This window comes from Condylura cristata, unplaced genomic scaffold, assembly GCF_000260355.1.
Source record: "Condylura cristata isolate star-nosed mole 26May11 unplaced genomic scaffold, ConCri1.0 scaffold00024, whole genome shotgun sequence".
Lineage (NCBI taxonomy): Eukaryota > Metazoa > Chordata > Mammalia > Eulipotyphla > Talpidae > Condylura > Condylura cristata.
The window spans coordinates 28331183-28359059 of record NW_004567125.1 but is presented as its reverse complement, the minus strand read 5'-3'; the positions used below and the strand labels follow the sequence as shown (position 1 = coordinate 28359059).

At 34.7% G+C, this 27877-nt stretch overlaps 2 protein-coding genes across 2 annotated transcripts in view; one reads left to right on the top strand and one right to left on the bottom strand.

The window, feature by feature from the left end:
* LOC101625123 (chromosome unknown open reading frame, human C1orf27) overlaps nt 1-19362 on the bottom strand; it is a 32089-nt gene extending 12727 nt beyond the window's left edge. The window contains exons 1-11 of the mRNA XM_012728856.1: nt 19228-19362; nt 16741-16861; nt 14248-14382; nt 10699-10794; nt 8959-9065; nt 8351-8387; nt 6961-7101; nt 6071-6166; nt 5201-5269; nt 775-903; nt 15-105 (exon numbers count right to left, since the gene is read on the bottom strand). Of these exons, the coding sequence (XP_012584310.1) occupies nt 15-105; nt 775-903; nt 5201-5269; nt 6071-6166; nt 6961-7101; nt 8351-8387; nt 8959-9065; nt 10699-10794; nt 14248-14382; nt 16741-16839 (1000 nt within the window). The 5' untranslated portion in view covers nt 16840-16861; nt 19228-19362. The remainder of the gene's footprint in view (nt 1-14; nt 106-774; nt 904-5200; nt 5270-6070; nt 6167-6960; nt 7102-8350; nt 8388-8958; nt 9066-10698; nt 10795-14247; nt 14383-16740; nt 16862-19227) is intronic.
* Nucleotides 19363-20037: 675 nt separating this feature from the next.
* The window catches only part of TPR (translocated promoter region, nuclear basket protein), a 60989-nt gene continuing 53149 nt past the window's right edge, over nt 20038-27877 (top strand). Inside the window, exons 1-5 of the mRNA XM_012728924.1 lie at nt 20038-20308; nt 21841-21945; nt 23704-23777; nt 26525-26621; nt 27672-27775. Of these exons, the coding sequence (XP_012584378.1) occupies nt 20158-20308; nt 21841-21945; nt 23704-23777; nt 26525-26621; nt 27672-27775 (531 nt within the window). The 5' untranslated portion in view covers nt 20038-20157. The remainder of the gene's footprint in view (nt 20309-21840; nt 21946-23703; nt 23778-26524; nt 26622-27671; nt 27776-27877) is intronic.

The following is a 27877-nucleotide window of genomic DNA, read 5'->3' as shown; positions in this document are numbered from 1 at the left end:
TTTTATACTCATAACTTTTTTTTCTGGATTTTCATTTAAAAGAAGATCCTCAAATAATATTTCACAACGGTCAGCAACTGTATTCAAAATATCTCTCTTCATTGCCTATGGAAAACAAAACACAATAAAAAATTAAATCATTAACTTAGATTTACATTATTTTCCTACCAAATAACCTCCAAGTAGCTGATTTCCCCACATAATCATGCCTTCAAAAATAACTGATATATGATTCTACCTTCTTATTTCCAAATATTTATATGCTTGCTAACACATTATACTTTAGTAGCAAATTTGCCTAGAATTCGTCCAAGTAGAATATTAAAACCAAATAACTAATTAAACTTTGCATCTATACAAACAATGCCTAAAATTAAGACATGCATGACTTAAGTTCCAGTATCATTTTTAAAGTTTTGAATTATACAGAAGATGGAACACTATGTAATAATTCTGCCTATGAATTATATTCCTATTATTATAAAGTTCAAGTTCCCCAAAAAGAAATGATTTCAAATGTACTCTAATGTCACAATTGCTAAGTAATTACTAAATGTATATAAATTCCACTTTTAAAAAGCGTATCCAATGCCTACAAATGAAAATCCTTTGACCAAATACATGTATGTATCTCGGCCACCCAAAAGATTAGGCATTTACCAGTTAAAATCAAACCATTAATTATGAAATCTCAAATTAAGAAAAAGTTTAGCATTTCTGAATAGCTATGTTAACATGCTTCCTTTATTCATTCGCCACTTATCCCTTTTGTACCTGCACAGCATCTTTAACCTTGGGTTTATTGCAATGTATATAAGCTCGACATTTCACAGCACCCTTAAGATTTACAGAGCCGCTGCAGATCTGGACTGAGGCTGTCGATCTATGATCTGAATTCAAAAGCTGAAAGACAAAATCTGTTTAAGTTCTGGTAGCCAGCCATTATTAACTATATGAAATAAAATACTTAATATATAAACCATTTCATGGAATAAGAAGGGATTTTTAATTAAATATTTGAAAATATTCTTCATAAATTAAAAGGTCTTAATATTTCTACTTATAAGTTATATATTATTTTCTGAGCATACTATATACACTCTAAATTTTAGTACTACATCTTTATTAGTAAGATTTTTCTTACTAATATAAAGTACATCTAAAGTACCAATATTCAATTAGTCAATTCACTGAAAATTTATGATTTGCAGATTACTCATACACGTTCTGTTAAGATGAAAAGATAAAGAAGACATGATCTCAAAGGAGGTATGTTTACAAAATAATATTTGCACAAAAGTTAACTGCAATACAAAGCAGGACATAATAAATATGCCAAGATAAAAAGCAACATACAGACACTTATTTGTATACTTTAAACTCGTAATTCAGACTAATAATAATGCTATACTAGAGCCCTCCCTGGTAGCACAGCAGATTAAAGCATAGCATTAAGAAGCTAAAGCCACTTCAGCATGAGTTCAATCCCCACCCTGGAGGTGACCCACATGACACTGCAGATCTTTCCTGACCCGCCCACTGTTCCCCTCAGCAGTGTACTTCGTCAGTCAGCCTGTTCTGCTCCTCACTGTCTCTGGTGAATACTCTCACCACCCCTGTACCTCTGGCCTGTACCCCAGCTCTGTATGCATAAGTAAGTAATTCTTTAAAAAAAAAAATGCTATACTCTACAGCAAAAACCAAACAATTTAACTATACTTGTCACTAGAAAATGATAACAGTAATTATAAGCAGTCATTTTCCTCTTCAAGTCCCACTTTTCATTTTTGGTACTGAGAGGTTTCACAAACCATTTGTAACATCATTTTGACAAGTGACAAAACAAAAACAATGAAATACTGAAAGCTACTAGAGACTGGTAACTACAAGGAAACATAAATTATGATTCAAACAAATAAAACCCCCAAAATATACCTGGAATAAATAATTCAACAAAAGGGTTAATTTTCAGAACCAAAACAAATCATACAGCTAGTGAGCAATGCCATGTGCCTATACAGAAGAGCAATCAGGAAGTGATCAGGAGAAACAGAGGAGAAAAATCTGCATATATGGCTACTAGATAATTATGAATAGCAGTGCTCATTATAATTAAAGCACAGGCTACTTTTTTATTTTTAAGATTTGGGGTACAGGTCAAAGATGCGGAGGGTGAGAGGATTCACCAGAGACAGAGTGGGGTACAGAACAGGCAGATTGATGAGGTACACTGCTGAGGGGAGCAGTGGGGGCAGGAGAGGTCTGCTACGCCATGTGGTCACCTCTGGGGCAGGCGGGAATTGAACTCATGCGAAAGTGGTTTAAGTTTCTTTGTGTTGTGCTTTGACCTGCTGCGCCACCAGGGAGGGCCCTGCACAGGCTACTTTTTTCTTAAGATTTATCTATTCATGTATATAGAACTGGGGTACAGGTTGAGGTGCATGGGTGGTGAGAGATTCACCAGAGACAGAATGGGGTGCAGAACAGGCCAACTGACGAAGTGCACTGCTGAGGGATGCAGTGTGAAGGCCAGGAGAGGTCTGCCATGCCATGTGGTCACCTTCAGACCTGAAGTAGCTTTAGATTCTTAGTGCTGTGCCAGGGAGGAGTGCTTTTTCTTTTTAAAGAACTTAAACTTAAACATCAAAATCTCATTGGTAAAAAATTTGTCACAGACCAAATAATTCAAAAGGTTTCAAGATCATTCAAAAACTGTCTCACATCAAACCAAGCAGTAGGATGATAACACTGACACTATAACTGACATAAGTTTCTTACAATATGTGTAGAGATCATTGGTACAACATTCAATAAGGTGGGGATGGAGAAACAAGTGAATTCTCTCATCCACTCCACCAAATCTGACTATATTTCAAATTGCCTTGTTTTGAAATTAATGCCTGTTATTCATATTTAATACATATTTGTTACACATGTGTAAAGTAGGGCATTTTTCCCAAAAATGATGACACAATATACAAAAGATGATACATATAGACACAAATATAAAACTATATATGTCGATCAACAAGGAGTGTTTTAAAGGATATAAGAACTGACATTCCTTTTTTTGGTTTTACAAACGTCAACTACTTGGTTTTTACAAATGTCAAACTACTTTGGTTTTTGGACTTAGGAACAAATTGGCTTAAAATTAGCCTTTGGGAACTTGTTCTTGAATGGAAGAACTTCTGTGATAGTAATATGGTATTTTGGAAAAAGTAAAGATTCCTTTGATTATGGTGATTACATGAAATCTTTACAAAAGTAGTAGCATTTGGGTTGATCTTAAGGTCCATCCCTGGCAAGGGAGGTGACCCACATGGCAAGGTAGACCTCTCCCATCTGCCCACTGTGCTTCTCAGCAGTGTATTTCAGCCAGTACGCCTATTATGTTCCCTACTCTTGTCTCTGGTGAATCCTTTCACTCCCCATACCTCCAACCTGTACCCCAGCTCTTTTATGCATAAACAAATCTTAAAAAAAAAAAAAAGTTATGGAAAGGTTGTAAAGAGCCCTGAATTAGACTTTCTACTTAATATAGCATAAGAATTTTAAGCAAGGTTGGTAATTAGTGGCTGACCCTTACAATACACTAGTTTCAGAAAAAAAATGCTAAGCTAATGGACAAGTAAATCAATGTAAACTGTAATTCAGAAAGGATGATCAGAGGTCATATGTAAGACAGATTTGAAACATGGAAAATACTCTGGGAAGTATGTGAACAAATGTCTCAGGATTTTCAGAGTCACTTTGGGCAATAATGAATAGATGGAGAAAGACCAGTTAAGAGTTTATTTGTAATCATCTAGAGACAATATTATCAACATAATATTATCATCATAATATCATCTGTGCACACATAACTATATATTTTAAATAGTGATTTGCCTGGTGTAGAGGCAAAAGACCCAAATAGGTTTTTATTAAAATAATGTTGTCTTTTGTGAAAAAATGCAGAGGACTTGAAGGAGTTATACCAAATGAAAAAGGTAAACAAACACTATATGAAGGAAATATGAAAGAAAAAAAAATCTAACAAATAAAAGAAAAATAAAGACAAATGCGAGAAACTGCTAAGGCGTTAAGTGCTGAAACAAGGAGAATGTCAGGGTCATGACTGGAAGACTGGTCAACACAGGCTGAAAGACTGGCCTGTGTCCAGACCATAATGTCTTTTCTTGTGTCAGCAAAGCTAACTCTGAGAAACAGATAAGGTTAAAAAGGGAGTAGAATATACCCTAACACAGAACCTTGCCTGGACACACACAGTACGATTCATTGTCTAGTAACTAACAAGGAGTGGAGGAGGGCGGTTAGTATCAATAAAAATAAGTTGCAACTGGCACTCCAGATACTTGCCCTTGGACTAAGAAGCCTTTCATCCCCTGGGTCCTGCTTCTCTTAAACTCTATTTTGTGTCTGCCATTTCTTTTTTCCTTAGTCCTTTTGGATTCCTCTCCTCAACCCCGTTCACCAGAGCTGGTCTCTGGCAAGTGGTGCTGGAACAGGGACCTGAGGGAGGATAAAATAAGCCTACCTGAGTGGGGGAACACGTGGGGAGAGATGTAATCTCAGATTGAACAGCCCAAGGAAAGCCTTCCCTAAAGGAGGGGAAGTCTTTGGAACTCCCAGGGTAACAAATGGGACAAAATGAAAGTAAAAATTCTGAGTATATCAAGCTTCTTAAAAGTTTGCTGACAAAAGTAAGGACATCAAGGTGTGGACACGGGCCAGTTCCAACCCATGCTGACCAGTTTTCTAGACACAACCCTGAAATTCTTGTTTCAACACTTCAGCCTTAGGGGTCTCCAACAGACAACCCTTAGACTCTGACAACAATATGGTGGTTATTAGGGAAGACAGGAAAGAGAGGTGATAAGCAGAAGGGGTTGATTGGTTGGTGACAGATGGTGACTGAATATCTGGTAGGTGTGGTGTCATAGACTCAGATGCTGACATAGAAGAAACTGCACATCTCAGAACCTATAGTGTTGTGAACTAATGTTAACTAATTGAAAGGAAAAGAAATAATGTTTCTTGGTAATAACTTTTCTATAACTGGATGTTTTTACAGTCTACTGCAGCTCTAAAATTCTTTCACCCTCTAATTATAAATATAAAAACAGAAACACACAGAATATCAATACGGTTATTCTAAGAAATGATATATTTTAGATAAGCATTTAAAAATATTCACCAACTGTGTTAGCACTCTGACATCAAAAGAATGGCTAGTTGCTTGAACATTTCCTCTGGAAGATTTTTTCTGAAAAAACATAAAAGTTAAAAAGCTAAATGAGATTGGAGTAAAACAGAAAATCCTATGGAAAATATACTACATTTGCTAAGTAATTTAGGAAATAGTTTATTTATTTTACGTTTTCTATAGATATATTACTTTGTATATTCTTTATCAATTAATGAGTAATCTTAAAAACCATTAATTCCCTACCTTTATTCCCCTAAAGCAAGGATTGGCAAACTATGGCTTGTGGGTTAAATCTAGACCACTACCAGTCTTTATAAACAAAGGTTTATTAGAACACAGTCAAGATTTTTCATTGCCATGTTGTTTGAGATGCTTCTGTAACAGCAGTGTTGAATAACTGCAAGAGACCAGATGATCCATAAATATGAAATATTTACTATTTGGATTTTCAAATGGAGTTCACTGACTCTTTCTCTCAAGTGAGATATAACTAATATTCTTCTTCCATTAGGCCCAGCCCTCTTTGACAAAATGATATCATTAATCTTCAAATTGCTAACAGAACAGAAAAAAACATGCCTTTATTTTCAAGTGGGAAGTTTATAATTTGGAGGTTAAAAAGAACAGAATTTAGGTAACATTCCCTTCATCAAGTTTAAGGATACCTGAAGGATTAAAGATTAATTTAGATATATTCACCCATACTTTTCTGAGAATAAAATTTGCCCTTTTAGTTTAAAAGACTACAAATAAGAAGTAGATAAAAATTGTTTTCATAAAGCTCAGGGCTAAAGAACTGTATCTTTTATTTTTCCTTAAGCACAATTAATTTCATAGGATGATTCCCTCTTAACTTACCTGTCCTTCTAATAGGTCACCATCTTCATCTTTAATTTGTCCATTAATCAGATAAACACCATTTTCTATTTGCTTGGCCCAGCGTGCTAGTCCAGTCTTAAAAGAAAGAGAACAAGGCTACCTTTCAGGTATAATGCCATCACTATTTAACAACCTGAAGTCTACTTTTTCCATTTAATATATTGAAATATGAAAAATCCCTAAAGATCAGCATTGTGGTACTTAAATTCAGTCTCATAAGCAAAAAAAAAAAAAAAAAAAAAAAAATCTAATCTCATACTTTTTTGGCATCTCATACACTCTTAAATATAATTTTTCTAACATTTATCCCAAAGTAACATTCACTTTACCAGACTTAGGAGGTTTACTAACTATAGTCAAATAGATTGTCAAATAAATGCAATAAATCCCAGTATCTAAAAAAAAGTGATAAAAAGAGAAAGTACCTCAAAATAAAGTACCATTAAGAGAAAAAATAAACATGCTCTATTAGCTTCTTTCCAATGGAAAAAGGGAGAGCAATAAATTGCAAATAAAAGAATGGCATAGAAATATAAAAACAAAAATGACCGGAAAAGGGAAGGAAAAAAACTAAAGACCAAGAGAAAGTAAAAAGACCAAATAACCTATCTTCTTTCTTATATTTTAAATGTAAACTAAATATAATTGCCATGTATGGAGTAGCTATTATGCTAAATACACCTGTATTATGACATTGTCCCATCTTTATATAAATTTCTAATTTGGCTAGGGTAATATGCCATAATAACAATATCATTATAATTAGAATACAACTTTCGAGGAATATAACATTAATAGTACGACCAGAATAAATAAAAACAGACTGTGTATTCCACAATCACTAAAGAAAATTCATTTTACCCTGATACCTTTGTATTTTTTTCCAAGGTATAGTTGACAGAAGTAGCAGAGAGTGGAATATGAATATTAATATGAACTGTACACTCTAAAGAAACCCATGAAGATGATAGTCCATTTTGATACTTCCAATCTGCTGGTTTTGCTGAACTCTAGGAGGAAAAACAAAAAATATGTGACTTAGGTAAAATACATAGATCCATAAAATATAAAATATCAACCTAGTAACTTATACAAACTGTTATCTAAAATATCTGGTCAAATTCCTTCAAGAAAAGGAAATAGATTAGAACTGAATAAAATTAAGTCAAGCATTTAAGTTCAGTTATATTCCAGGTAACCTTGGCAACTTCCTCCCACAGCAGTAGGCTAAAAAAGCGTTCAGGCAGCTCCAGGTTGAGAATTCTGACAAGTACTCTGTTCTCCTGTAGCTCATATGTGTACTTCTCCAGTCTATTTACCTGACTACTAAGTGTGAGACATTCTCCTTTCTATCACTTCCTTGCTATCAAAATGATGCAGTTACTTTTTCACATATTTTTAGATACTAGAGCAAAGTGTCAACCTGCTTCTAAGTATAGGTACCTTGTTTACCTGGCACTGTAGTAAGCAAAAGCCCACATTTAGCTCCAGCCTCTCAAATATAATACCAAATACATAAACAAGTTAGGAAGAGAGTAGCAAAAACACTTTCACAATTAAAAAAAAATTTTACCTGGGCCCTCCCTGGTGGTACAGTGGGTTAAAGCACAGAATTAAGAGGAAGCTAAAGCCACTTCAGCATAAGTTCAATCCCCGCCCTGGAGTTGATCCACATGACACTGCAGACCTGTTCTGACCTGCTCGCTGCTCCCCTCAGCAGTGTACCTTGTCAGTCAGCCTGTTCTGCTCCCCCCTGTCTCTGCTCAATCCTCTCACTGCCACTGCACCTCTGGCCTGTACCCTGCTTCTGTATGCATAAATAAATAAATCTTTTTTTAAAAAAAAAGTTTTCCTTTCCTGTAATTGTATTAGTCACATTTCAAAATAAAAAACTACAGGTGGTTGTGGACATCAATAGGAAGTGACAGCACTAAAAATTATTAAACTAAATAGGAATTTAAATTTTATTAAAAACTATTAGGGGAACCAAATAAGACATCAGGGAAAATAACTATAATACAAACACACAAAAAAACAACAATCACAAACCAGAGACCTTGTAGGGAGTAGAATTGGAAGGAAGGAGGGAGGAGCACAGAGGACTGGTGATGATGCACAAGAATTGGGGTAGGAAACTGGTGGACAAGGGGGAGAGCAAACACTGTTTAAAAATGAACAATGATGTAAAATATATATAGATCAAAAAATTATTTTTTAGGTTTTGTAACAGAAAAATATTTAAAAAGTAATTTTTCTTACCTTTGGATCATGAATGTCGTAAGTTCGACAAACTGTCCTTTACTAATTAAGGATAGAAATGGACAAAAAGAGGGGCAATTCTTGATGATCAAAGAAAAATAAATCATCAAAAAATAAGGGACATGCATCCAAGAGCTTTTACAAAATGTATACAATTCCATACCTACATTTAAAGGTATACAAACACACACAAGCATATATGTTCATGTATTTATACAAATACATATGATTATATATATAAATATACCTATGAATTGCTTTAACTAGACAGTACTTGCAGCTCTTTAAACTATTTGCTATTGCTTACAAGTACTGCTAATAGCACTTACAAATAGAACAGCAGCATATATGTATCCTCAAATATATGCCTTCTGAAACAAATAGGAGGTGTATATAGCTGGTAAACAATTCAGAATTTTGAGCCCTTTCTCAAAAGGCTCTGAGACTTATTTAACAGCCACTGCCACTGCTATTAGTAATTCTATTACTTACATTGTAATCTACAAATTTTGCCCATTTTCAAAATGATTTAAATAAATGTTTAGGGGAAAAACTTCCAGGAACATATTTTGGTCTTATGTAAAACATAAGTCCTAAATAAAAGATACTTTTTTGTAGAAGAACAAATATGAAGTGTCACTCGTTCTGAGATTTCTTCTTCTGTGAAATTCCACAGTTTTTTTTTATTCATTGATTTTTCCACAGCAAATACAAGCTGAAAGAAAGAAAAACACACCTTAAAAAAAGGAAAATGATAGAGGAAAAGTGAATGTAGAAACAGACATCTATAATGTTAGGCTCCCACTTAGCTTCAAAATTCTATCATTATATATACCTTTTTCTCAAAGGAAATATAACTGATTATTAACCATGTGGATTTTAGTGATATAAGAAAAACTAGATTTTAAATACAAAAATACAATTCATGATATATATACATAATTTATTATGATATGTATGCATCAATTAATGATCTATTGACATAAAACACATATTAAAAGTGAGAAATATCAGAGTAAGTTATATAAATTTATGCCAGGATTAAGAATTATAAAAATGCATATTTGATCTGAGGAAAAGAGTCATAAATTTAGCTTTCCAATAATGCACAGAGAGAAAACTAGAGATTAGTTCAGAGAAAAGTTAAAGAAAATAAAGCAACCTAATTCACATGGTCCATACACTGAAAACAATTGCTCAGAAGAGGCACAACTTTCTTGATAATGGTATCAAAAAAAAATGTTCCAAAGATAACAGTAAGCAGTATAGGGAGCAAAGTTCTTAACAATCTTACAGGAGAGAGCATGACAAGTTTTATATGATTATTTCTTATAATGTCCCTCAAAGCAGGCCAATGGAAAAAGTTAGATAGTTGAAACTAAACAGTTCCTAAAATGTAGCACTGTTCAAGTCTTATATGCTTCTTAGGAACAAAAACAATAGAATAGTAAAAGGACACTTGATTGCCTCTCTGGTACTGAGGCTACATTCACTTAACCCAGTACTAACCACAAATGGATGTACACCCAGTGCCATTAAATACTGATTTAGGATATATCTGGAAATGTAGAGGATGAACTGTGAAAGAGGTACATTTAATTAATAGAAAAAGTGGTAGAAAGGTGAATAACTTGCCAGGGAAAAGGAGTCTCTCCATCTCTTCTAATACTCTGAAGTAGAAATGTCAAAGGATTGAGAGAGGCATGTGATAGGTGAGAAGGTTACAAAACTGTATGTAAAATGCCTTATAGAAGGCTCATTAGATGTTGAATGCTAAGAGATTAAAGTTGGCTATGCAGAGTTTACCTCAGGCTTTAAGTAAAAAGAGCTTATGGATTTCAAACTGACTTATGTTATACAATTCTGATATAGGAATCAAACAAAAACCACAGGATACCTCTGTCCATGGATAAAGAATAAGTACCTATTGTCTCTTTATTTCTTATTCTCAGGATCTTGAGAAAATTCAACAGAAGGTGAAGAATTTTAAGACCTATTAATAATCACATTATAGCAATCACTTGGAATTAAATAGAAGGTGTGACAGAATACTGCTATTGTATACACAAAAAAAATCTGTTCAACCATTGTAACTTGTTTCATAATTAACATAAACTATCCTTAAAAATAAAGACCATTTTAAAATACGTAGCCTTGATTGAAAATATAAACATTGACATTTGTTACACTCAAGATACCTAGCAATTGGTGGAAAAAGCTGTTTCAATATAATCCCACCATAAAAAATTATGGAACATAAATCTAAATATGGCTAGGACTGTTATACATATTATAATTGTTAATTATAGTAATAAGTAATTTAAGAATTTTTTATACATCAGACTTACTCTACGCAGGGTATTTTGAAAATCATTTCCCATTTCTAAAGTCGTAATAATAAATACTCCAAGAACTAAAAGTCCACCAGGTAACATTCTGGATACCTAGAAACAGAAACACAGAATAGCATAAGCACTCACATTATATAGAATTTGTGGAACTATTAGATCAGCAAACACCAACTAAGCAACAAAGCACTAATGTGAAAAACTGGTTAAAATATCGAGAAATAAATGATAACCAAGATGAATGAAGTATTATTTTGGACACAATCTTCAGAGTGCCCTGAACTAAAATGACTGTATAAATAAAACCACTTAATAATAACACTTTAGTTGCATTAATAAATATAAAGCCCTTTCTTATGAGAATGAAGGCTGAAATATCTTCTAAAATATTATCAGTAGCTTCCACTATCAGCTAAATAAAATACAAATTTTACCTTAAGGCTAGCATTTCAGACTCTCTAAAATTTGGATGCTCTGCATTCAGATTAGCTGGTGCTAATTTGACATTATTTTCCTTGAACAATTCAAAAATCAGTTAGAAACTTCTCAGTGTTTTCCACTCACATGCCTGGGCTTTCTGACTCTATACCTTCACTTGGGCTGCTCCCTCAAATCGCAACTAGCTCTTGTCTATGTGACTAGACATAACAAATACTACAAAGTCAGCCTGTGAATGCCTTCTTGATCCTTTTATCTTCAGACTCCTACAGACTTTTGATATAGCTTTTTCATGGAGCTTATCTATCATACAATCCTGTATTACTGCTGTTTATGTACCTTAGTAATTAGAATGGGCTGCCCTTTATGGACAAAAGTGATTCTCAAATGCTGTTGTATCCCTACAATATATATATAAATATTTAAAGATTTATTTATTTGTGCATACAGAACTGGGATACAGGCTAGAGGCTCAGGGGCGGTGAGAGGCTTCACCAGAGACAGAGTGGGGAGCAGAACAGGCAGATCGACGAAGTACATTGCTGAGGGGAGCAGCGGGCGGGTGAGGAGAGGTCTGCGGCGCCATGTGGTCACCTCCGGGGCAGGCGGGAATCGAACTCCTGTGGAAGTGGCTTTAGATTCTCAGTGCTGTGCATTAACCCTCTGTGCCACCAGGGAGGGCCTGTATCCCTACAGTATTTAGCAGAAATTTTACCACAGTCTAGAATTTGAATAGGGGGAATCTAACTTCAAAATTCTATTACCTTCTATTGTTTAGGTTTCCTTCAATGTTTAAATGTATCTACTGGTATTAGGCACAGATGCTATTTCCAATATTTCTTTACTCTAAAAGGTTACAAATCCTTAAAACCTTCTATGTTCACAAAAGGAAATAAGCAGAACTATTTGCTTAGGATAAATTTCTTAAAGTGGAATACTGGGTCAATTAAGTTATATATAGTTTTAAGATTTTTGATATATATTACAAATTTGTCCTACATAATATCTGTTTTCCTTCACATTATTATGTTTTTAATGTGATAGGAATTTTTCCCTACCATCTATATATTGAGTTCACAGTGCTTTGCTTATTTTTTGTATATTTAATATATAAGCACACTGGTGGCAAAGTTGTCTCCAGAAAATCTGATACCATAGTCTAACCTTATTTGTCTGCTGTTGGATTCTTCTGACTTCATAAATTCTATTCATTGTTGTGCAAAAGCTTGACATATAAAGAATAAAGGTTTTATATTCAGCAAGGGGAATGTGCATGTATTTTCAAAGCCATCAATACATAAATTTGGCATTTCTTTCTACAAGCAAAGGTTAATCTACCTTGCTTATAAATTGTATATAATATTTACACATACATATATTTATTTACATAGGCATGTAGAAAATAGAAAGTAAGAGTATACACACAAATATACACACATATGATTTTAAAGGATACCAAAGCAAAATGAAGTAGAAAGTAAATCATAAAGCATTTAGGTTCAAAATATGTAATATTTTTGTTAGGAGATGATACTTAGATTTTTTTTTTTGTAACTACTATCCCCCCTTTATTACAAACACATAAAAGCACAGATATACACATTTGTGTGTCTGAAAGATTTAAAGTGGATTGGAGAAGGAAATAATTCTACTCTAAGATTCTTATCAGTTAGTAGAACCCATTCAATAAGTACTTTCAAACAAATAAACATATCATTCCCTCTCACCCACTCTCAAATATGTCCCCTTCTTATGTAACAGCAACACCATTTTTCCTAAACACCCATGTTAAAAATCTCAGTAATGACTATTTACTCTCCTACAATATGTCTTCATTCTTAATCTACTTGATCACTAAATATTTTAATTCTAGCTCTTTTTTTGGAATGTTTTGGCAATTAAGTTTCAGCATATTGCATTAGTTGGTTGATTTACATATCCATGTATCCAGTATCTGGGAATTCTCATTATAAACAACAGAAATACTGCAACTGGTACTAAGGCTATAACTATAAACAAAACAGGTGTGACACTTGCTTCATCTAGCAAGTGCTTAAACTCACATCACCTTCTTTTGTATTACTATTGAAATTATAGTCTGTTTTCTCTATAGTCACTCTATTCTCCATTTAGCAACAAGACATCAAGTTTATTTTTCTAAATTATTGATAGATCAATCAAATTAACTCCTCAAAATGGGAGCTGGGAACTACCTGGGAACTACTATCTACTGAACAAATGCCTCATTTCAAAGAATGATACTGTTAAACTGTTCAACAACTGGCCTCTTAGGGTCTTAATTCTAACAGATTCATTCACATACTCCATGCTTCACTTACACACAGACATACCTTTAGCTTTCATGATATAGGGTATACTGCCCTCAGTGTATCCAATGTGTTCTTGAATTCTACTGGTAAAAAGTCTCATTTATTCTTCAAGTTCAGAGCCCTTTATAAAGCTGTTTGCAATCTAACCACTGTCAAAATTTTAATCACTTCCTATTCCATTTTCCTATATTACTTTTCTATTTCTATCGTATGTCTTATAATTCGTTTTGGCAATGAACTCTTTTTTTTAATGGTTAAAATACAAATTGTATTAGAGTATTTTTTAAAAATTAACCATTTTACTTACTCAATGACTACAATTATGTCTTTAAAACAAGCTGACTACCAACTATACTGTCAATACTTGTATCTTAAGGTAAAGAAAAATTGTAAATGAGCTATATGACTTCTAATATGAAATAGGTTTTAAAAAACAATGGATAAAGATTAACAGTGGAAAAGTATAGCAGGCAAGATCAAAATTTTTTACTTCTAGGGTTCAAAATCCTATTGCTACCATTTTTTCACTATGTGTTTTTGGATGAATTACCTAGCTCTCAGTAAAATGCTTATTTCTCTTTAAATGAGACATAAGTAATTAACAAAAAAATATAGCTATGGGTGAAACAGAATAGAAGGTAGTTGTATTTTTGATTGATCACGCAAATTTTAAAAATATAAGGATTACTCAGAAGTCTAATCTAGACACCTGAGGATGAACTGTTATATTTTTGCTGGTCAAATAAACAAACTTAACTACATAGGAAACAAATATGATGACCTGGTTAGCATGTTCTGTAGCCCATTCTTCATCCAAGTTATCCAATTTAACTGTGGGATGTTTGAGGTTCTCATTTTGCTCCTCTTTGGGTGGTGTTCTAGTGGCAAGAATCACATAATCCTTTTGTGACGAACACTTAAAAAACAAGTTAGATACCTTATTAGAGTGATATCTAAGTACTGTAAGGTTTTTGTGACATGAAAAAATAATTTACAGCATATTAAATTGTTAATACCTATGTTATAATGGAAGCTACAGAGAAACCAATTTTTATAGGTAGTCTGACATCCCCTTCGCATGTTACTTCTCTCTTCATGATAGTAATACTATCAGCTTCTTATTTATGGGCATCCTGAATGTGAATCACAGTTTCTTAAAAATAATTTAGTGATTGGTGAATGGACTGCATTTAAACTAAAAGACAGTATGTTTGGTCAATTCTCCATTATTGCACTTATTTTCTAAGTAATTAAAACAAATTAACTGGTTTTACCAAAATATAAAAAAACTTCAACAAACTGAAGAAGCAAATGACAACATGCTTCTTAATTTCGATGAACTGATGACAGTAGGCAGCTTGTATATACATGTACCATATAATAACAAAGGGAATGTGGAACACAATCAAAAGTGAGATCAGGCTGTATATTAACAGCAGTTAAATGGTAATCAAAAGTGGGAAATCTAAAGATAAGTGCAAGCACCACTGTTAACAATTCAGTTTTATTACAAAGAAAGTTTCACATAGAGAAAGAACAGAAATAAAGCCAATAATTTAAGGTAGTATGGTGTTCTCCTGGAACTCCTATTAGTGTCATCCTGGGATAAAAAGCAGAGGAACAGGAATCCTTTGACAAAAGTTATGCTCAGACAGCTACATTCAAATATGCACAGGAATAGGTAGGTACTGATTAAGAAGGCTTTTCTTTAAAAAAATAAATAAATAAATAAACAACAAAAATTTCTTTTTGAAAAAAAATTGACCCTGAAAGTCAGAAACAGGCAATCCTGAGGAAAAGGAGAGACAGTGGTGAACCCTGGAGTAAAAATAAAAAAGAAACATGTAGAATACTGGAAGGAATAAAATGGCAGTATGCAGAAAGACTGGAGGAAAGTCCCAAATTATGGAGACTTATTTGGAAGGTGGTAGTTCTGTTGAGCTTGAGAAACAGTCTGTGTGCAGCAAGGCAAGTCTGGAAGATGCCATGCTCACCATCACCATCATCACCCCTAGGAAGGCAAGTCTGGAAGGAACACTTCTTGACCTTTCATGTTATTGATCACATCTTTCTCAAAGGTTCTACTTCCCTTAAAATTTTAAAATAAAGGAGGTAAAAAACCTTAAGTAAAAAGTTCCTCAGGAAGAAAAGTGTCAAGTAACCTGAATCAGAAATTCAGATTGTTGTCAAGAGTGGGGGCTCTTGCTATAACAAAAGTCCTGACAGGTTGACAGGTGGTAACGTCTGGTACAAGGTCTGCTCTCTGTCTTCAAGAAATCAGACCTGTGAAAACTCTGAGAGTGAAATTGTCACTCGAGGCTAGACATTAACTTAGTTCAAACTGAATGGCATTGGAAACTACATTCTCTGAAGGAGTATGAATACAGAAGTGCTCCAGGTAATTCACTCCTTACAAGTAACAGAAAGTAGCTTGGAAATGTCGATAGAATCAGAAATAAAGTTAATTGTGTATGAAGATTCTAAGGCATCAGTGAAAGAGATCTAGAAAGAAAATTGTTACAATAGAGCTTTATTTGCTACCAGGCCTCAAAATCAAGTTCTTGAGCCATAACACATAGCACAGCATTTAAACTGATAAAGCCAGCATGTCTCTCCCTTGAAGTTGTTTTGTATTCCAATAATTTTCCTTGCTGATGAACATATTCTTCTATAAATTATAATAAATTAGCAGGCAGCTATGCTTTTTAAAGTAGCCATCTAAATTCCTGCTCCATTTTGTGTTGATTTTTAAAATATAACTGTAAAAGAGTGATAAAGAATTTGTTTAATAACCAAATTTCCCTCAATACCTTTCCCTTCCTCTCCATGGAATAAACATAAAAACAAATTCAGTAAGGTGGGCACAATCACCCTGTATTAAAAATATATAACCACTTTTGTTACAAGTTTAAGAAGAATGGAAATTAAATTGTCAAAAGCTACTTTTATGAAGAATTAGAAAACTAGAAATAATAAATATTAGAAGTGAGCAAAAGCATTTAGAAAAGATTAAAATTTGGTCAGTAAATTTCTAAATTTGGAGTTTCTATATTATAAATTATTTTTTCATGTCAACAGGGAATGCATTTTTACTTGAGCAAATCTGGGTTAGGTTAGACCTACTTTTCCAGATTTTTTTCTCAAAATCTGCAATAAATTTACTTGTCATACACCCCATGTCTCCACCCCAACCATGAGTTTATGGCTAAATCGCTGATTGTAACTATATTAAGATTCAGTTTGTTTTATCAGGTGCACAGTGTAAGATACATACCTGTCCTATTAAAAGACCAGACACAAAAGATTTTTCTTGGAGACTGATGTTTGAAAGATACTGGCCAACAGTTTCATCGACAATGTAGGTTCTTCCCATTACTGAGAACTAATTTGAAATCCTAAAATGCAAGAAAAAATGTAGCTTTTTTGGGGGGTAAAAATATAATTTGCAATGTTTTTCGCATAAGAGAAGTATAATGACACATTCCATTCCTTGCTGAGACTGCATATTAAATAAGAATATTCATCTTTCTGAAGTTTAAGTATGCTTCATAATTCTCAACACAGAGCCGTAGCAAACAACTATCAACCAACCTTGGCAGTCTTCCTTTGAGTAACTTATAATACAAAAGTTATGAAAAGATAAGTAATGATGGAAAAATGAAATTTGTATAGTTCCTACCTAGTAGAAGATATTGTTCTATATATACTTTACATTTAGTAATATTTAATATTCATAAAACCCCCATGAAATAGATTATTAATATTATTACCTAGTTTTATAAATTGAAGAAAACTGACATGACTTGCCCACGTCACAAAATTTAAAAATGCCAAAGGTGGTATTTAAACTCAAACAACCTAGTTCTAGAAACTAATCCCTTAAACACTGTCTCCTAATGAATCTCTCAATGAAACCATTACTAAGGGTAACTCCAGCTCAGCTTTCTTTCCAGTTTGTGGATAAGAACCAGTAGATTCCGCTTACTATCTTGAACTCCTTTGATTTTCTGCAGGTTAAAATCAAAGATGCTAAACAAAAAGAGTTAGTCAATAATAAAATGATGACCTCAAGGAGCTCACATTCAGTGTGGGCGGCATTAAGTGTGAAGAACGATATTCAGAAAAGCTATGTAGTAGATATAGAAAGACTACAGGGATACAGTTTCAACATTCTGAATAGAAATAATAGTCATTTGATTCTGTAAAAAGTTTCAGTCTTAGTATACAACAAAGTGTAGGCACCTATAGATGTGCTGAGGTGGTATATCTGAAACCGATAAACTGCTAGTCACAATGAATTTAATCACTCTAAACTAAAGTTTACTGATTTGATTACAGTTTGAAATGGTTATCAGACAACTGTTTTTTCAAAGGGTCCACTCTGTTTTGTCTCAAAATACATTAGATTTCTTCTTATCTCTTTTCCAACATTAATACAAATAAACTTGGTTTACAGACCATTTTTAAAAGGTGATTTATATACTCTGAAGGGAAACCAGAAACCAAGGTATCCTTTTTTTTAACACTTAGTCTAGAACTGTGTATCTAGTTGTTAATATCTCTATAAATGAAAGGCTTTCCACTTTCAGTTATGCCTGAAGGTATACATTTCCAAGTATTAAATTTTCTTCTACTTCATTATGCTAAACTGCATTTTTTGCTTCTGACCTAGTAATTCTTAATTCTTGCAAAAATACAAAGTAACAGTAACTCCTAAGCACTACATAACTTTCTAATCCTATTTCTTCCAGTATATCCCCAATTAGCCATGATAATATGTAAGAAATTGAATATAAGATGAAGATGAAAATTTATTGGGTTTTGAAATTTGGTTGTGTCAGATAATTATTTTCTTTAATGTTCCTTCCAATATTTTAAATGTAGCCAATAATACTTTACAAAAATACAGATCTTGCCTTGTACAGTTAAAAGTTTCCTGAAATGCTGTCTGTCTGCAAGTTGTTTAGCAGGCTAACTTAGGAAAACTCAACCTTCCTGTAATCTTGGTTTCCCAATCTACAAAATAATTTGGTAAAAAGGAGGTCTGCAAACTTACCTAATTTTAGGATTCTCTGAGTAAAGAATATCTGCTTTTCCCAAGAGGTTGATTAATAGTATTGTATTGTGGACCTCAGACAGCAGAGAACTGTACACATCAGCAAACTTACGTGAAACATTTTCAGGGAAAATCAACTGTAAGTAAGTAAGTTACTTACTGGTATTCACAAAAGGCCTGCTACTGTGAGAGTTGCAGAGAGGGCATTTGGAATGCTTTATTTTCAATAAAGACTTTATTCAATTATTTTAGAATAATCAAACATGAAACAATCTATTGACTTATTTTCAATCTACTGACAGAATTAATATCTGGAAACAAGTAGTTCTGTTATGGTGGCCGGGTGTCAACGGTTTTTAAGAATGTGTTTAGCAACTTTCGTTACAGCTGTTTTTTCAAATATTAACAAATATTTGCAAAGTTGTTACCTTACAGTATGAAAACAGGGGCTACACCCAAACCCCTGGTTTCTCTAAGTTCTCCTACTGATAAATGAACCAGGTTCCTTAAATGCCTATTGGATTATCCGCCACTCAGAAAAGCAAGTCAGAATTGATTTGATTGAGTGTGCACCGGAATGTCTGTCCATATGGCTTGTCCCTTTCCTCCTTTTAAAGAGCGCTCCAAGCTCGAGTGCGCGCACACACACACACACACACACACACACACAACCCCCACTCACACGTATCAGTAGGAATGACTCACCAGAATGTGCACGCTTGGTAAATCTGTCGAACTGTCACTCCCCTAGACGAGGGGGCTTAGAGCTCAAGTACAAGCCTACTGGAGCCAGGTTCTCCCGACCCGATTCCACAGGCAATGAACTCATCAGAATGCGACGAACTTCCCTCACCTCACTTCCCTGGGCAAACCCGGGGTCTCCGGAGTTAGGTGGCGCAGTCTGATGACGCACAGGTCCCCTTTACTGCAGTGCATCAGCCAAAGCTACTGCGGTCGCCACCCCGCCCCCTTCCGGGCGCCATTGAGAGCGTGGCGGTAGCTCGGCGCCTGCCGTCCGGCCCTGCCGAGACCGATGCCCTCTAGTGGCTCAGTGTCTAGAAGCCGCCAAAGAGGACGACCCATGGCATCCCGGGGCTTTGAGGGTAAGGCTGCTCTGCTCTTCGGGAAGAGACATGGTTAACGAGTACTAAATGGCGCCACCGCGCGGAGAGCAGTCACGCGGCAGGGAGAGGGACGTCGCGGGGGCGGGGAGAAAGGAGGAAGTGGAACGGGCGGGGCAGCCTGGGCGCTCTGAAGGGATTGCGAAAAAGACTACGTTTCCCAGAAGTCTGAGAGGCGTGAAGCGGGTGGGCTGGGGGTTACGGTGGAAAAGGGACCGGAACTCGGACTGCACCACCGGGTCAGAGGCCGCCTCTGAACTCGGATTCCCAGCGTGCACAGCTTCCGGTTGTTGCGCGCGCACTACAGACAAGGCGGTACGTCGGCTGCCTTCCTTACGCTGGACTCGGTTTCCCAGGGTCCCGCCGCGGGAGTCTCCGGCGGGCTGGCGCGCGCGAATCCCTGAGCGAGGCGGTAGAGGCCACGGCCCAGGCTTCTGGGCCCTCCTGGTCTCCCTCTCTCTTCTCCGTTGCTGCTTCATCTGCCGCTGCCGCCGCGGCTCCTGACCCGACCGACATGGCGGCAGTCCTACAGCAAGTCCTGGAACGGACGGAGCTGAACAAGCTGCCGAAGTCCGTGCAGAACAAGCTAGAAAAGTTCCTGGCTGATCAACAATCCGAGATCGATGGGCTGAAGGGGCGGCACGAGAAATTTAAGGTGGAAAGTGGTAAGTAGTACGCTTTTCCCGCCCTCACCTCTGGCCCGGACTTGGTAGCTCTGGAAGCTCTTGTCGCTTCCCAAGACGTAACGCGTGTGACCTCACCGCCGGCCGCCCTTCTCTGCCTCCCTGGGCAACCTAGTCCTCACCGACCCTCTATGCATTTGATAAGCCTTTTTGTTTTAAAACTCGGAATCCCTCTTGATGTAATTAGTGTGGTCTCATATGGCGACTCCTGAGTTGCCCCTATCCAGAACAGAAATGGCGATTCGGGTCTGTTTCACCGCTTCTTACAGCCTGTGTGTTTGTTGCACGTAATTTCCGCTGTTTTCAAGTCACCTTACAGTCCAAGACCTTTGTCTAACTGACCAGTGCTTTTGTCTTAAGTGTGTGTGACTCTGGGCCGGTAGCGACTTAGATGGTTACACAAAAAATAATGTGGATGAAACAATACAGCGTTAGAAACAGTCAACGTGCAAGAAATAAACTTAATAAAACGGGGTTTTCCCCTAAAAATTTGAAGTCACATAGAAAGTAAATTGAGACCAGCTTATAAATAACAGTGACTTCTCAAAGAAGAAAGCCTCTCTAACATTTTAACAAATCTAATTGATTTAAACATTCTTGAAAGAAGATTGAGCTTAGTACATACCATTTATGAAATACATGTGTCTTGGCTTAACAGTGTTGGGGTTTGGTTTATTTATAAAAGATTATTATTGTGTGTCTTCTGTGTGTCTGATACTCTACTACAACACTAAAACATGGTCCCCTTCCTGTGTAAAGTTAACATATTTTAACATAATTTCAGTAATTTTATACTTTCAGGTATTATTTTAGCTATTTGAAAATAAGACTTCTAAAAAAATTTTTTTTTAGATTTATTTATTTATGTGTACAGAACTGGGGTACAAGCTAGAGTACAGGAGCAGTGAGCGGACCCACCAGAGACAGTGGGGAGCAGAACAGGACTACTGAGGAAGTACACTGCTGAGGGGAGCAGTGGGTGGTCAGGAGAGGTCTGCCTGGCCATGTGGATCTCCTCTGGGGCAGGTGGGAATCGAACTCATGCGGAAATGGCTTTAGCTTCTTAGTGCTGTGCTTTAACCCGCAGTACCACCAGGGAGGGCCCGATAACAAGACTTTTAAAGAAAAAGTTTTTAGCCTAAACAATTTTTCCCTCATTTAATAGTTGCATTTTTAAAACTTTGTGTTATACAGAGAACTCTACTGATGCCTGGGGAAGATAAATAAGACATGTTGCTCCCTTTAAAAAAATTCATAATCTTGTGGGAGTTTGAAAGACCATAGGGCCATATTTTTATTTATTAAGAATTACTTGAGATAGCTCAAGTAATTCTTAATTACTTAAGAATTATTTGAAATTCTTAAGTAATTTTCATTACTTGAGCTATCTTTACTCAGATTCTTTCGATTGTATTTCAATTCCAATGTTGTAGCTTAAGTTTTAAAGTTACGTTTTTAAAAAAAATAGCAGCATTGACAATGTAGGTTTGATTTTATTCTTTGCTTTCCTGTAGAACAACAGTACTTCGAGATAGAGAAGAGGTTGTCTCACAGTCAGGAAAGACTTGTGAATGAAACCCGAGAGTGTCAAGGCTTACGTCTTGAGCTGGAGAAGCTCAGTAAGTATTTAATTAAATTTTGGTAAATATTCTTGAAGTGTTGAGATCTCCAGACATTCCTTTGTATGTTTTGGAAATACCTGTTTATTGTGTATGAAAATACTGATTGTTACTATCTTCATTAATGGTGATTATTTAAATTTTCTTTTAATGGTAAAGACTTTGTGAGAACCTAGTGTTTAGTGGTCACAAAGTTGGGTTCTCACTTTTTTAAAAGCTCTCTGGACCATTGTAAATCACAAGTTTTTATTATAAAGTGTTTGTAATTCTACCTGTTCATCTGTTTACACATCTATATAGAACCAGTGAGCTATTTAAAGGCACTGGCAATATACATATATTACTGAAAAAGTAGCGTGTAACTTTATTTTTATGTTGTTAAAAATTTTATCTTATTTGTTTCAGTACTCATACTTTTTATAAATATCTGTGAATCCCAGACTGATACTTCCTAATAATAGTTACCTCATAGCTAGAGTTAATTCTTCATTAGTTTTCATGTTATCATTAAGCCATAGAAGGTACATAGGATCTTTGATAAGGTTCCTGACATTTCTTAGAAGGATGATGTGTATTTCAGGCAGTTTGCAGTGGAAAAGAGCAAATATCAGGAGAATTCTTTATAGATTTGGAGCAGAGAAAATACTGTTCTTAAACATAGGTAGATTTTAATTTGACTTACAACACAGGAAGCTAATAGTCAAGAGAATAGTTCTCTCTTAATTGGGTCCATTTAGCTAATTATTGGGGTCATAACAATTTCTAGCTACTTTGGACACTTCATTTGAAAACATAATTTATATGTACAATGGTTGCTTATATGTGTAATGGCGTATATATTCTTATTGAGTAGCTAGGTCTGATTCACTCTCTGAATATAAATGTGCCTTGGCATAATATATAATAATAAAAGTGTCTGTAGAACAATGGTACTGAAGAATTTCAGGAAAATAACTGATTATGGTTGCTTTTATGAATGTTAGGAGAGGAGAGAAAGGGAGAATTGGGTAATTTATACTGACATCTACGATGCTTTTCTGTAGTAATTAGGTGGGGTTTTTTTGTCTATCATTCTGGGTTTTTACTGTCTGGAAAGCAGTAAATCACATAAAACAATAGAAAGTTTAGACTACAATAGTATAGTAAGTTTTTTATAACCAATTTTTAAATAGAGCTTAATATTAGAAATGATGATAATGCATTTGCTCATTAAATTGCTTGCACTCAATATAAAGGCTATTTAGTGGGAAAAGTGTCAAAATTTATTTCATCCTAATTATTTGTATGTAATTGGAAGAGAATAAGGGACTATCTTCCATTATGAAAGGATATTGTACGGTTGATAATTGAGTATCAAGCTTAAGTTTTCCTATAGCTCTTTCAGAGTGGTAAATGAACTGAATTACATTTACCCAATAATATGGACTGTTACTATTTATCTCTTGGTCTTTTCTTACTTTTAAATATAATTCATTTTTTATGACTAATTTATTAAAGTTTCAATATTAGTAAATTCCTACCTACATATGGATCTTCCTGTGAATGTTGGCTATACAAATCACAATGGGATTTTGAAGACAAATGCCATATTTTTAGAATTAGCCAAGAAATACAATAAATTTAGGATGTGTTTGTGATTTTGGAGTATTAGCAATTGTCTTTCTGAACCTCAGTATCTAATTTTATAATATGTAACAGTTGGATAAAAGCTGACATCACAAGTTCAAAGCTAATATGTGTACATAAAATTCTATCTAGACAGTCAACTGAAGGCACTAACTGAAAAAAACAAAGAACTTGAAGTTGCTCAGGATCGCAATACTTCCATTCAGGTCAGTTATTCGTATGCAAAAATTTAATTGTAAACATGATACATGAAGAGGTTTTGTATTCTGATTGTACTTAATAGTTTTTTTTTCTTTTTAAGATTTACTTTACTTATGCTTGTAAGAGCTGTGGTGTAGGGCAGAGGTGTGGTGGGTGAGAGGATTCACTAGAGACACAGTGGGGAGCAGAGCTAGCAGATCTGAATTATACTGTTGAGAGGAGCAGCGGGAAAGACAGGAGAGGTCTGCCCTGCCTTTTACTCAATGGGGAGATAAAACACATATTATTAAGAGAAACTACTAACAAAAACAAAACGAAAATCCTTAATTGCTCCCTTTTTTTTTTTTTTTAAAGATTTATTCATTTATGCATACAGAACCGGGTAAAGACCAGAGATGCAAGGACAGTGAGGGGTTTCTTATTTGACAGAGTGGGGAGCAGAACAGGCAGAACGACGAAATACACTGCTGAGAGGAGCAGCAGGCGGGTCAGGAGAGGTCTGCCGTGCCATGTGGGTCACCTCTGGGGCAGGCAGGGATCAAACTCATGCTGAAGTGGCTTTGGCTTCTAAGTGCTGTGCTTTAACCCTCTCTGCCACCAGCAAGGACCCCTCTTATGTGTTTTATTGATTGGGCATTTCTGTTATTATATTTGTTGTCAATTATTGAAAAAAAAACACTTAACTATAGAGCTCTTATGCTGAAATTTATTTTTAATATTTTGAGTAAGGTGATACAGAAATATAAGTAGTGTAGTTGGACAATGGTCCACCTACCTTCCTACCCATTTATCTATCTACCTTCCTTTCATGTAGAATTACCAACTGAATGTTTAACTGTGGTCTGAGTATGATTCCAGATATTGTCAAATAATTGGGAGTAAGGATAAATTCGCATGAGAAATCATTTTTCTTTGAACAGTGATAAAAATAATAGCTTGATTATGATCATAAGGACTGCTAAGCAACTTGTTTAATAAAATGTTGATACCCAATGGTTCTTTAACTACTGAAATCTTTAATTACAAATGTCATCAATTCTCTAAAAGAAAGAAAAACGTTTTACCCCTAGAAGCTAAATTGGAGCACATACACTCTTTAGTACATCTAGACATAATTTATAGGAAATATGAGATACTAGTGTAAAGAAAATGCCACTGAAATTATAGGATAAAAAGTTTTGAGTGGAAAGGTTTTCCATACTGATATTTATTGGGTTTTTGACTCTTAAATCCAAGTGAGCTAAATTAAAAACTAGCTAATGTAGTTATAAAGGTTTTAATAGGCAACAAATACATACCCATGTAAAATTTAGCAAAATAGATTCTTATCCCTGGACTCACAAACCCAAGAACTCTGTACTTAAAGTGGAGTAAAAGTAAGCTTTCACAAAGCAGTTTTAAATATTTGGGCTTATTTAACAAATGGTATTTCAGAAATTGGCCAATGGGATAATCAAATGGATTATTAAGGTAGAGCCTGATCTTTCTGTACTTTTGAGTAATTTTCAATTGGATTAAAATATTAAAATTGAGGGCCCTTGCTGGTGGCGCAATGGGTTAAAGCACAGCACTTCCCCATGAGTTCAAGCCCTGCCTGCCCTGGAGGCGATCCACATGGCACTGCAGACCTCTCCTGACTCGCCTGCTGCTCCCCTCAGCAGTGTACTTTCGTCAGTCAGCTTCTTCTGCTCCCCACTTTGTCTCTGGTGAAGCCTCTCATTACCCTGCACCTCTGGCCTGTACCCCAGTTCTGAATGCTTAAATAAATAAATCTTTAAAAGAATATTAAAATTGAAACCTAAAATTGAAGTTATAAAGTATAAATTATTTATCACCTCTGGGTTAAAAGAATTTCCAAACTGTAAGAACTTATATTGAGAAGATGTGATAAACTTTGTCTAGTAGAAATTTAAAATTCTCTACTTAATACCAAAGTACAAATAAACCATTTGAAAGTGCTTTTCCAATTAAAAAAAAAAGATGACAGTTTATATTGTTAATGCATAACTGTTCTCTAATGAAAAGAATAAGGGGGTGAAGTGGGCAAAGTAATTTATGAAATGTTGATATACTCATAATAACATGTAGATAAATCAATAACAAAGCAGTTATTACTTTATATCCCCATATTGGCATTAATTGACTGCTTTTTAAAAAAATTTATTTATTTATACATACAGAACTTGGGTATGGGCGAGGTGCAGGGGCAGTGAGAGGCTTCACCAGAGACAGAGTGGGGAGCAGAGCAGGAGGATTGATGGAGTACACTGCTAAGGGGAGCAGAGGGCAGGTCAAGAGAGGTCTGCTACACAGTATGTGTCACCTTCCTGCCCAGGAATTGAACTAGTGCTGAAGTGTCTTTAGCTTGTTGTGTTTTATTTTAACCTGTGCCACCAGAAAGGGCCCAGTTGACTGCTTTTTTTAAATAATCTTCAATTCTGGCTAGACACTTTGAGATTGGTATTTATGACTCAAAAAAGAATATATACATTACTGCAAAACAAACTGACTAGTTTTAAGAAATTCCATTTATAGACCTTTTTTTAAATCTAGGAAAAGTCATTTTTAAGATCCAATGTATGAAAAGAAGTGTTAATTTTATGGATAATTTTTAAGCTTTTGATGTGTAAGTTGTAAGAAAAAGAAAAGTACCATTTTTAAATTATAGCTAATATTAAAGTAATAATTCTATATTGAAGTTCCTATATTCATTGATCTTAAAACATTTCACTCTGAACCCTTTAAATGACAGAGCCAATTTACAAGGACTAAGGAAGAATTAGAGGCTGAGAAAAGAGACTTGGTTAGAACCAATGAAAGACTATCTCAAGAACTTGAATATTTAACAGGTATGAAGAAGTTCTTTATCCTCTAGCTCTACTCTTTCCTTTGCCTTTTAATGGTGCTAGGAATTAAGCCCTAGTCAGTTTCTTTTACAGGTCTTTTTCTGTTTGTTTTTTTGTTAAGCTCAGAATGGAGATCAGTGTACCATTCACTTACCTTTCTCCCACTCACTTTGGTGTAGACAATCGTACAAAGGAAAGGCATTGCAAAGAAATAGGAATTTTAATCATGATTTACTACATTGTTATTTGTAATATCCAACTTGGAAACAATTTAAATGTTAAATTGTCCTAATTGTTTTCTATAGACAACTGTGCTGGCATGAGCTGTCCAGAGACATTCAATATAAAAATCTAAAAGAAGAAACCTATATGTGAAAATACAGGCTAGAGAAGTTAGTAGGCAGGAATGTAAGATATAAATATATGACATGTACCACATTTGATGGATTAGTCAGGTGAACATGACTCTTGAGAAGTTTAACATTGATTTCCCTTTGGTTTTTAATAAGATTTTTGAAATTTTTCTTTCTATGAAAGGAATTTTCAATTAGTTATGTACTGCATAATAAGTTCATTCACTTAATTATATTTTCCTAGCCTCAAAAAGTAACTTCAGAGTACTTAGTGAGGATGTTGATTTGATAAATGTTACAGGAACTTTTAATAAAATCCTTTGTGGCTATTACACAGAAAATTAAGCATGTATATTCTGGTTGTGTAAGAGGCTTTTTATTAATATATCGTTATGTATCTTTGCTTTCTTAGCTTAACAAATGCTCTTTTGAAATTTTAATAGACTTTTAGTTATATATGAGAAAAATCAGTGTTAATTTTGATATTTAGCCTAACTTACTATAAATAAAAGAAAATAGTATAATCCACGTTTGGATATATGAATTTGGCTTCACTGTTGTTTATTGAAATGATGTTTGTTAGTAAGTTGACAACTACTTTACATTAAATGTTTGTATTTCTATTGATGTACTTTTTAATGTTCAGTTCTCTTGAACATTAGTTTAATTATTCTTCACATTCTTCTTTTGTCATTTCTAGAGGATGTTAAACGTCTAACTGAAAAACTTAAAGAAAGCAATACAACAAAGGGTGACCTTCAGTTAAAATTGGATGAACTTCAAGCTTCTGATGTTTCTGTTAAAGCAAGTAACGATTCTTAATACATAAAATAAAACTTTTCCTTAAAGCTTATATAAATTAAATTTTATCAAGTGATAAAACCTTTGTTAATGTTATAAAACTTA